We start from the raw sequence: 11,793 nt of genomic DNA, 5'->3' as shown, positions 1-11,793 counted from the left end.
TTTTTACTTTTTTTTTTGAAGAGATAGGGGTCTCACTATGTTGCCCAGGCTGGTCTCTGACTCCTGGGCTCAAGTGGTCCTCCTGCCTCGGCCTCCCAAAGTGGTGGGATTTACAGGCGTCAGCCAGTGCCCCTACCAGTTCCCTTTTTAAAAGAATACTTCTGATTGGGAGTTACATGAAAACATTTTTCATAGTGACTGACTGATAGAAGCTCATAAAAGTGTACCAAATCTGAAAATGCCACTCACATTTAAAAAGTTCAGTTACTCCCTAAGGCTTAGCATAGCAAATAAGACCTTTGATAATTTGACCCCAGTCTCCAAATATACCTTCCCCTCCATCCCCTCTACACTGTCCCTACATTCCTACACTGGCCAAAGTAGACTACTCACTGTTCCCTGTAATTACCACCTCCTTACATTTAAAAAATATTACCATATGCCCTGAGTATCCTGGAAATTCTGCTTAGACAGAAACTGGACTATCCTCACTTAGAATCTATGTCCAAAAAACCATTGTAAAAGTGTCCCCAAACTAATAGTCTCCCTAAAACCACATCAATATTGTTCAGTAGAGCTATTAAACATTAGTATAATTCTACTTACATAATTTCCACTTATTTATCAAGCAGGCACTAATTTCTGGCTTCAGAAATAACTTAGCAAGTAAGGCATATTAAGTATATTTTTGTGTAGGTAGTGGAGGATCTAATTTAAAGTAATAATGCTCTACATGTAAAAAAAAAAATCAAATACAAATCTTATTTAATCCCCATAACCTACTGATGTAGGGAGAGCAGATAAAGAAATTTAGGATAGGCCAGGAGCGGTGGCTCATGCCTGTAATCCCAGCACTTCGGGAGGCCAAGGCAGATGGATCACTTGAGGTCAGGAGGTCAAGACCAGCCTGACCAACATGGTGAAACCCCGTCTCTACTAAAAATATAAAATTTAGCCGGGCATGGTGGTGAGCACCTGTAATCCCAGCTACTCGGGAGGCTGAGGCAGGAGAATCATTTGTACCCAGGAGGGGGAGGTTGCAGTGAGCCAAGATTGTGCCAATGCATTCCAGGCTGGGTGACAGAACGATACTCTGTCTCAAAAAAAAAAAAAAAAAAAAAGAAAGAAAGAAAGAAAGAAAGGAAAAGAAATTTGGGATAAGAGGAGTGATTGAAAGTTGCACAGCTAGTTAGTAGAGCAGAGAACTGGTTCTCAAAACCAGGCTTTTTGGTCACAAAGAACTTCTCCACAACATCATGTCCTATCACAAATATACCTGGTAAATTTCACCTTCCCAAATAAAAATAACTCTTTATAGAAATTCCATTGTGATTTCTAAAACAGACGCTATCATCAAATTCTTCAGGTTGAAACTCTGTGGGCACATTTTGTCCTGCATAATTTTTTGTTTTGCTCACAAAATGTTTTTAATTTTTAAATTGAATTAATTGCATATTTGAAAACTGATTACACAGTAATCCAGATTTTTGGCTTCTCCCTAAAAGTCAGAAGCACAACCATTAAGAGAGCTATTATGAAAACCAAAACAAAACAGAAAATAACAAGCATTGGCAAGGATGTGGAGAAATTGGAACCCCTTTGCACTGCTGATGGGAATGTAAAATGGTGCAGCTGCTGTGGAAAGCAGTATGATGGTTCCTCAAAAATTAAAAATAACAGAATTACCATATCATTAGGCAATTCCACTTCTGGATATATACCCCCCAAAATTCTAAGTAGGGTCTTGAAAAGATATTTGTACACTCATGTTCATAGCAGCATTATTCACAGTAGCCAAAATGTGGAAGCAACGCATATGTCCATCAACCAGTGATGAATAAACAAAATGTGGCATATCCATGTAATGGAATATTATTCAGTCTTTTAAAAAAATTCTGACACAGGCTACAACATGAATAAACCTTGAGGATATTATGCTGAGTGAAAAAAGCCAGCCGCAAAAGACAAATTTATACGGTTCTACTTACATGTGGTATTTAGAGTACTCAAATTTATAGACAGAAAAGGAGAATGGCGGTTGCCAGGGGCTGGGAGGACAGGGAAGTGAGAGTTGTTTAATGGGTATAGAATTTCAGTTTTGAAAGATGAAAAAGTTCTGGTCGGGCACAGTGGCTCACGCCTGTAATCCCAGCACTGTGGGAGGCCGAGGTGGTAGATCACTTGAGGTCAGGAGTTTGAGCAGGAATTCGAGACCAGCCTGGTCAACATGGTGAAAACTCATCTCTACTGAAAATACAAAACTTAGCCGGGCCTGGTGGCGTGCTCCTGTAATTGCAGCTACTCAGGAGGCTGAGGAAGGAGAATCACTTGAACCCGGGAGGTGGAGGTTGCAGTGAGTCAAGATCATGCCCATGCACTCCAGCCGGGACAACAGAGCAAGACTCTGTCTCAAAAAAAAAAAAATGAGTTCTGGAGATTGGTTAATACAATAATGTGTATTGCTAGTACTTTAGTTTGCAACCCCTTCTCTAGATTATGAAGTTATATGACCCTTAAAAGATCCTACTCATTAACTCCTAACTGTCCTATGAATTTAAAATAATAAAAATTAAAATTGCATAGATAATCTTTTCTGCTTAACTAGTCTTTAGGCCAGGCACAGTGGCTCACGCTTGAAATCCTAGCACTTTAGGAGGCCGAGGAGGGCAGATCACTTGAGCTCAAGAGTTCGAAACCAGCCTGGCCAACATGGCAAAACCTTGTCTCTACTAAAAATACAAAAAACTAGCCAGTCATGGTGGCTTGTGCCTGTAGTGTAGTCCCAGTTACTTGGGAGGCTGAGGCACAAGAATCACTTGAACCTGAAAGGCAGAGGTTGCAGTGAGCCGAGATCAGGCCACTGCACTCCAGCCTGGGTGACAGAGTGAGATTCCATCTCAAAAAAACAAAACAAAACAAAAAAAGTCCCCCAAAAACTAGTCTTCATACAAAAGCAATTCCAAAAAGATTTTATACAATTGTGATGCCAAGATTACCTTTTCTTAAAATACTATTTTAAAAATAGTTACTTTTAAAAACCCACAATAAAATCAGTTGGAAATGTAATGATTGGATTATTCAAGAATTATGAATTGTTCCATATACACTGCATACACTTAAGATCTCATTAACTTTTGTTTTAAAAAATGATGTGGCCAGGCATGGTGGCTCATGCCTGTAATCGCAGCACTTTGAGAGGCTGAGGAGGGCAGATCACAAGGTCAGGAGATCGAGACCATCCTGGCTAACATGATGAAACTCCCGTCTCTACTAAAAATAGAAAAAATTAGCCGGGCCCGGTGGCACCCACCTGTAGTCCCAGCTACTCAGGAGGCTGAGGCAGAAGAATCGCTTGAACCCAGGAGGTGAAGGTTGCAGTGAGCCGAGATCACACCGCTACACTCCAGCCTGGGTGAGAGCGAGACTCCGTCTCAAAAAAAAAAAAAAAAAGATGTTTACATAATTGTTTCCTTTATTAGATTGTGAGTTTCCTGAGGGCAAAAAATACATCTTAGTCACCCTTATATTCCCCACACTGTACTAGGGTATATGGAACACAGAAGATGCGTAGGAGACATACTTTAGTTCCTACATTCTCATCCTGCAGGTTTTTGCAATTACTTTTTAAAAAAGCAATAAAGCTAATCTAACTGTGCCTACTACTCCTTCACACAGAATACTACCTGCAACATTCTTTTTAAATAAAGGATAACAATATTTCATAGTATTTCTTTTTTCTTCTTAGGAAATAAACACAAATCATTCTATCAACTCCTTTTCTACAGATTAAACTTGTCCTCAAAGGAATTCTGCATCTTTCATTAATTTCTAAATGCCACTCAAAACTTTCCCTGAAATAGGCCGGATGTAGTGGTTCATGCCTGTAATCCCAGCACTTTGGGAGGCAGAGGCAGGTGGATCACTTGAGGTCAAGAGTTCAAGACCAGCCTGGCTAACATGGTGAAACCCAGTCTGTACTAAAAATACAAAAATTAGCTGGGCATGGTGGTGGGTGCCTGTAATGCCAGCTACTCGGGAGGCTGAGGCAGGAGAATCATGTGAACCCAGGAGGCAGAGGTTGCAGTGAGCCAGGAAAGCACCACTGCACCCCAGCCTAGGTGACAGAGTGAGACTCTGTTTCAAACAAACAAACAAACACTTTCCCTGAAATGTCTTGTTTGAGGCTCACTTCTGAAATAACTAAAATACAGTGTTGGGTCTCTGAAACTCCATTGCCTTAGGATGAATTACTAATTTTGATCTCTAACACACTTAACCTGAAAAGTAGCTTCTTCTCCAAGATGGAGAGGTAAGGAATTAGGAGCTAGCCAACCTGATTTTGTTATTATTTCTTAGAGATGGGAGTCTTGCTCTTGTTGCCCAGGATGAACTTGAACTCCTGGGCCTAAGCAATCCTCCCACCTCAGCCTCCTGAGTAGCTGGGATCACAGGTGCCCCACTACTGTGCCCTGCTCCAATCTGATTTTTTTTTCCCACCCTGTCATTCAGACTGGAGTACAGTGGCGCAATCATGGCTCACTGCAGCCTTGACCTCCTGGGCTTAAGTGATCCTCCTGCCTCAGTCTCCCAAGTAGCTGACACTACAGGCATGCACCACCACACCTAGCTAATTTATTATTATCATTTTTTGAGACAGAGTCTTGCTCTGTACCCCAAGCTGGAGTGTAGTGGCTCGATCTCTGCTCACTGCAACCTCCACTTCCTGGGTTCAAGCAATTCTCCTGACTCAGCCTCCTGAGTAGCTGGGATTACAGGTGCATGCCACCGTGTCCAGCTAATTTTTGTATTTTTAGTAGAGACAGGGTTTCACTATGTTGGTAAGGCTGATCTCAAACTCCCAACCTCAGGTGATCTGCCCGCCTAGGCCTCCCAAAGTGGTGGGATTACAGGCATGAGCCACCATGCCTGGCCTCACTCAGCTAATTTTTAAATTTTCTGTAGTGGCAGGGTCTCACTATATTGCCAGGGCTAGTCTCAAACTCCTGGGTTTAAGTGATCCTCTTGCCTTAGCCTCCCAAAGTGCTGGGATTACAGGCATGAACCACCCAACCTGATTTTAAATCCTGTTTCTACCATGCTTGAGTCAAGCTCTTCAGCTTTTTCCATCTGTAAAATTAGATAATACCACCTATGCTGGATTGTTACAAGGACTAAGTGATTTTTGCATGTAAGGGCTGCTCAACATGGTGGATTCCTTCCCTTCTCATTTATCTGGGACTTGTAGTCACTCAAGACATTTTAAATTTGCCTGGCATTAATTTGTTTCTACACTAATAATTTATTACCTTCATTGGTCTGAATTACTGGGTATTAACTTAAACAGCAAAAACAGCTTTCTGATATTTCTCAAAGATTATATCCCGCTTAATGCTAAAAAACAAACCAAGAAATTACGTTTCTATATATGGCCATGTTCTTATTTAGAAAGTTACTTAAGAAAGTAACTTTAGAAAGATAGTTACTTAAGAAAAATTAACTATTTTTTACATGTATTTGTGTCAGATATTGGGGCAAATTTCGAACTTTACCTAATGTGTAAACTATATCTTTGGGGAAAATGAGCCTATTAGGTTTAAGGATCAAAGGGGATTTAAGTTATCTTGACACAATGAGCTGAGTGTTGTGTTTCCCCAAATTCATATGTTGAACTCCTAACCCCCAATGTGGTAGTACTAGAAAGGGTGGGACCTTTGGGAGGTACTGTGATTTAGATTAGATCATGAGGATGAGATGTTCATGATGGGAATAGTGCCTTTATAAGAAGAAAAAGACACAAGAGCTCTCTCTCTCTTTAAGCAAGCACCAAGGAAAGACTATGTGAGCACTTAAAAAGGTAGCTGCATACAAGCCAGGAAGAGGGCCCTCACTGGAACCCAACCATGCTGACACCCTGATCTTGGGCTTCCAAGCCTCCAGAACTGTGAGAAATAAATTTCTATTGTTTAAGCCACCCAGTCTATGGTATTTTCTTATAGCAGCTCAAGACACTTGGGTTTTTCAAGGCCACTAGTTATGAAAAGATTGCCATAACCTTTCACCTAAACATCTGATTCTTTACAGCTAAGCTTTGCTTCAAGGTGTTTTCTTCATGAAGATTGTATTCAGTCACAAATAATTCCCCAAAACAGATTGATAAAAGGATGGATGAGACTCATACACTCCTTTTCTGATTAAGAGAACTCTGTATTTTATGCCACTTACATAGACTCAGTGTGTTAAGACATTATCTTGGGGAAAATATGGCTACTTTCTCAAAGTTGTAAGCTTTATTTCTATATATATAAAGTTCAGCTTTTATTAGATGTTTCTGATTCCCAAAATAAGAGTATTAGGACATTCCTTATTTTAAGCTTTAAATAATTTGTATAATAAAATAGTGTCAGTAGGTCCAAAGCTGAAATGCAAAGTTCAGATTTCTAATACAAAGGAGAGGAGTATTTTGTTTCTTTTGGTACAGCCATGGTTCCCAAACTGTGTACCAGGGCACCTTAGCAAATTAACATGGGTGCCACACAATATTTTTAAATTTTTGAGAAAAACATAGCAACACCTGTTGGACATAACATAAACTACTACTTCGAGGTAGTTTACATTTTCAACATTAAATAGCATTATATTCCTTTCTATAACAACATATCTTTACAAAACTGGGTTTTCAGCAGTTTGATAAAAAGTACTGTGCAAGAAGCAGAGAGGAAAAGAAAATGACACTGATTCCAAGGTTTGAGACATGCAGTGTCCACAGTTACTAGTGGTGATGATGTACATTCTTATTAAGCCGTTGTACCTAACTGCTTAATAAACACAAGTATTAGATAATTCTTTTGGACCAGGTATGCTGTGAAAAAAGTACTGAGGCACTAAATAGTGTCATGAGCTGAGAAAGTTTGAGAACATCTGTGCTATAGGCAAGAAAAATACAAAACGTCATTCAGTTTTTCTACCTAGAAATTTTCTAAATAAATAGTCATACAAAAAAAGGGAAAATATATAGAAACGTACATACAAAGTTTGGATTTTTATTGAAATCTTGTTAGGTATCAAACAAAATCTGCTTTCTTCAGATAAAAATATTCTCTCAGATGTCTCCAGATAACTGCTAAGTCTAAATTGGTCCTTCAATGTCTTATTTTTATTGTCCTCACAAAATGTTCATATACAGTTAAGATGTTCCCAAAAGGATTCTTATCGTGTAAAGGAGCGTACGTGACGACCTCTACCACTTCCTCCACTAACAAACTTTCCTCTTGAGCCTCCACTGCCGCTATTTGCACTAGCCCAGGAAGGTCCAAGTCCCCCACGACCTCTAGAAGCACGGTCCCGAGGACTTGGGCGGTAACCTGTAAAAGAAAAAATACAGTTTTTAGTTCCAACGTCCTTTCTTTTCCAAGCATGTAAATACTAATCTACGTCACTGAGCTCAAACCAAGAATTACTCTTTTCTCTTTTAAAACTCATGGGCAAGCACTGTGAACGGGGTGAAGATTGTTGAATTATACATTTTAAACAGGTAAACTATATGGTATATAAGAATTATATCCCAAATAAAACTTGTTATTTTTTTTAAATGTGCATTTGAAACCAAAAGCTACTTCTGATGAGCAACATTCTGGACTAGATATGGTAATGTTTTAAAAAAAAAAAAGTTATGTGCTTACACGCCTAAGACAATAAGCAAAAAAAAATATGCTATATAAAGGTATCTCTGTTATTAAAATACTTTGTGGTCAGAAAGGTACCTTAAGCATTGACTTTCATTACTGAAACATAAAAATAAGAGCACAGCACCATGAAACTGTTCAGATTATACAAACAGTTCAGAAACTAAAAACTTGATTATTTTTATAGAAGATGTATATTGGGCATTTATTCAAGGATATAAATGTTAGAACTTTAAGTCTATACTCTAAAATATTCTCTCCCAGAATGAGAGTACAGCTGACCCTTGAACAACATGGGTTTCAACTGCCTGGGTCCAGTTATATGTGGATTTTCTTTCACCTCTGCTACTCCTAAGAAAGTAAGACCTCTCCTCCTCTTCCTCAGCCTATGGAATGTGATGACCTTTACGAAGATCCACTTCCACTTAATAGTAAATGTATTTTCTTTTCCTTAAGATTTTCTTAATAACATTTTCTTTTCTCCAGCTTATTTAATTGTAATACATTATATAATATATAATATATAAAATATGTGTCAATCAACTGTTTATGTTATCTGTAAGGCTGCCAGTCAACAGCATACTATCAGTAGTTAGGTTCTGGGGAAGTCAAAAGTTATACTTAGATTTTTGACTGCGTGGGGCAAGGGGATGGGGAGTTTAGCACCCCTAGCCCCCTCTGTATATATCAACAATTTAAAAAGGAAGAATTCACTTCCCTTCTCTCAGCAATATCAAGTAGCAAGGATGTATACCTGTAGAACTAAGGGGTCGTAATGGTGGAAGAGGGCCTCTGTTAAAATTGCTCTGGCCTCCACGACTTTCATTGTAATTTCCTCGAGGAGTATTCTGAGCACTCCAACTGGAGCCTCTTGTTCCTTCCCGACGACTGTAGTTTCCTAAACACAAACAGCACAATCAAAATCACTTTTTTCACAACTTCAGTTGGATTCTTTTAAATGACAGATTTTTCTTAATCTTCAAAAGAATGGAAAAGAAACTGAAATTTTGTAAATTGACTGTACTATATATATAGTGGCAGCATCACAGTGGTTAAGAGCAGAGACTCTAGAGCCAAACTGCCAGGGATCAAATACTGGTTCTGCCACTTGTATTTATGTGCCCTGGTCAGCTGACTGACAATTTTCTCTTCCGCAAATTAGGGGTACTAAGAGAACTTGCCAAATGGGGTTGACGTGAGGTTATAATATGTAAAATGCTTATAAAAGTTCCTGACACACCTAATCTAAGTGTTTGTTATTAATATAAACACAGATTCTCTTTCACTCTCACCCTCCTAACTCAGCAGGTATGAAAATATGGTTATCAATCCACTACTAAAGTATAATTTCTGTAAGTATCCCTAGTTTCTAAAATCTTGTAAGGCCAGGTGCAGTGGCTCATGCCTGTAATCCCTGCACTTTGGGAGGCCAAGGCGGGTGGATCACCTGAGATCAGGAGTTCGAGACCAGCCTGGCCAACATGGTGAAATTCCATCTCTACTAATAATATAAAAATTAGCCGGGTGTGCTGGCACATGCGTACTCAGGAAGTTGAAGCAGGAGAATCGCTTGAACCCAAGAAGCAGAGGTTGCAGTGAGCTGAGATTGTGCCACTGCACTCCAGCCTGGGCAATAAGAGCGAAACTCTGTTTCAAAAAAAAAAAAAAATCCTGTAATAATTTCAAACAAACTAAATGTAGCATAAGAAAGCAAGCAGATTAGGCAGATCAATGGTGAACTGCACAGAACAATCTTAAGAAAACTGTTAAGTATAATTGTGAAAATAATGTAAGGGTATTACTCAGAAAATGTATAATTCTCAATGTAAAAAGGAAAATAAGGCCAAGCACGGTAGCTCACACCTGTAATCTCAGCACTTTGGGAAGCCAAGGTGGGTGGATCACTTGAGGTCAGGAGTTTGAGACTAGCCTGGCAAACATGACAAAACCCCGTCTCTACTAAAAATACAAAAATTAGTTGGGCACGGTGGGGCATGCCTGTAGTCCCAGATACTTGGGAGACTGAAGCAGGAGAATCATTTGAACCAGGGAGGCAGAGTTGGTAGTGAGATGAGATCACACCACTGCACCCCAGCCTGGGCGACAGAGCAAGACTCATGTCTCAGGAAAAAAAAAAAAAAAAAAGGGAAAATAATTAGCCAAGACTTCTAAATTCATTCTTAGAAGTACAATGTATGAAAGGTTCATTGAAAAAAAAAGTTTCTTTCTTCTGTCCAATAGAGTACTCTGCAAACAGTACCACTAGTCCAGAGGTGGCTCAACTGTAGCAACAGGAAAACAGTTTATCTGAATCTCTTCCATCTAAATCACTTTCATTCAATATTTTAACATTCCAATATTCTAACCCATTAGAGAATACATACTAATTAGTTACCTTTTGAAGCAGGTGGTGTGAAAAACCTATTCTGACTGTGGAAAGCACCCCGTCCTCCTCTATTGCCTGAAAACCCACCACGGGATGAAATCTTCTGTGAAACTTTGAGTGGCCGTTTTGGTGGGGGTATTCCATCTTGAGGAACCACTTCTTTACTTTCAGCAGCAACAAAGTCATCCACATGCATAGATGGTGGTCTACTTGTGTTCTGTTTTCTCTGACGAAAAATATCATGAGGTCGTATACCCTGTCCAAATCCTCCCCTGCCCCTTCCTCTTGGTGGTGGCACAACATGAGCTCGTTTGGCAGGTTCGATGTATTCAGATTTTCCACTATTAAAACAAAAACATACCATAAAACATTTTTCTTTCAGATTTCTGCAAAAACAATCTTTATAATACTCAAAATTATATTTCAATTTTTTTGTACTCCAATTCTGTTAACTTTGCAAGGATCTATCACACTTCTGGGATAATACAACAAACTAGCTAAGAAAGGTACTCACATTTCATTGTTATGAATAACAATGTTTTAAAATAATCCAGTTTACTTCTTATTCAAACCTTCCAAAGTCTTGTAAAAAAACAATATAACAAATGTACTGGGTATATACTGGCCAAATTATGTTTAAATAAAAAAATCCAAACAATGTTCATGATTCGAATGTTATGTTAACTTCCTTTCCAGTTTAACAGCACGTGCGTATCTTTTTTTTTTTTTTTGGAGACAGAATCTTGCTCTGTCACCCAGGCTGGAGTGTAGTGGCACAATCTCAGCTCACTGCAAGCTCCACCTCCTGGGTTCACGCCATTCTCCTGCCTCAGCCTCCTGAGCAGCTGGAACTACAGGTGCCCACTACCACAACCAGCTAATTTTTTTTTTTGTATTTTTAGTAGAGACGGGGTTTCAACGTGTTAGCCAGGATGGTCTCAATCTCCTGACCTCGTGGTCCAACCGCCTCAGCCTCCCAAAGTGCTGGGATTACAGGCGTGAGCCACCATGCTCGGCCGCATGTGTCTATCTTAAAATACACTAAAATACATAAGTTTATATGACCAAAATTGAGCTCTTCAGTGGAATAAATTTTACCTTGAAGTTATAAAGGTCTCATGCTTGTGCTTCCCAAGTTTGAATCCTTTAGTAGTCTTGGTTCTTCCTGGAGATGATGGTTCTGACAAAAATGAGCGCTCTAATTCTGAGTGCAAATCAAAGTCACTACAGCATTTTTCAGAGAGTTCAATTAAGTCGACCTTTACCTGCAGTCATAATAATGAAACAAAATATATATTAAATGTAATTATTGGCATAATATTTGACTACAGAAATTCTTATTACCTATAAATTATATTTGCCTCTCATAAGAAATAAATTAAAGATCTACCTCTTTCCCTCATCTTTTTAAAAAGCAAATGGCATTGGTAGTTTAAAAACACACACACACGTCATAGTAATGCTACTTTTTTTGTGTGTGGCATTCTTCAAAGCAGGGCTATTAATCTAGGAGACTTTTGATGCCTGAGCAGGAAACTCAGTATTTGTTTATATAAATTAACACTGTACTATCTCCTGAACTTTTCCAAAAAAAGAATCTGAAAATAACATACTCTGCCAGTCTTATATAGTCAACATTTCTGTCACAAAAAAATTCTATGCCAGATTCCCAAAAGCTCTATGCATTTAACGAGGTTCCCATCTAAGTTTACTTTCAGGGAAATC

General features: G+C 38.9%; 1 protein-coding gene across 1 annotated transcript in view; it reads right to left on the bottom strand.

Moving 5' to 3' along the window:
• Positions 1-7,020: 7,020 nt before the first annotated feature.
• Positions 7,021-11,793, bottom strand: part of VIRMA (vir like m6A methyltransferase associated) — a 64,669-nt gene continuing 59,896 nt past the window's right edge. Inside the window, exons 21-24 of the mRNA XM_011768212.3 lie at positions 11,167-11,333; positions 10,078-10,409; positions 8,437-8,580; positions 7,021-7,361 (exon numbers count right to left, since the gene is read on the bottom strand). Of these exons, the coding sequence (XP_011766514.2) occupies positions 7,207-7,361; positions 8,437-8,580; positions 10,078-10,409; positions 11,167-11,333 (798 nt within the window). The 3' untranslated portion in view covers positions 7,021-7,206. The remainder of the gene's footprint in view (positions 7,362-8,436; positions 8,581-10,077; positions 10,410-11,166; positions 11,334-11,793) is intronic.

This window comes from Macaca nemestrina, chromosome 8 (assembly GCF_043159975.1).
Source record: "Macaca nemestrina isolate mMacNem1 chromosome 8, mMacNem.hap1, whole genome shotgun sequence".
NCBI lineage: Eukaryota > Metazoa > Chordata > Mammalia > Primates > Cercopithecidae > Macaca > Macaca nemestrina.
Note: the sequence above shows the minus strand (reverse complement) of the source record. Positions and strands in the feature narration are given on the sequence as shown.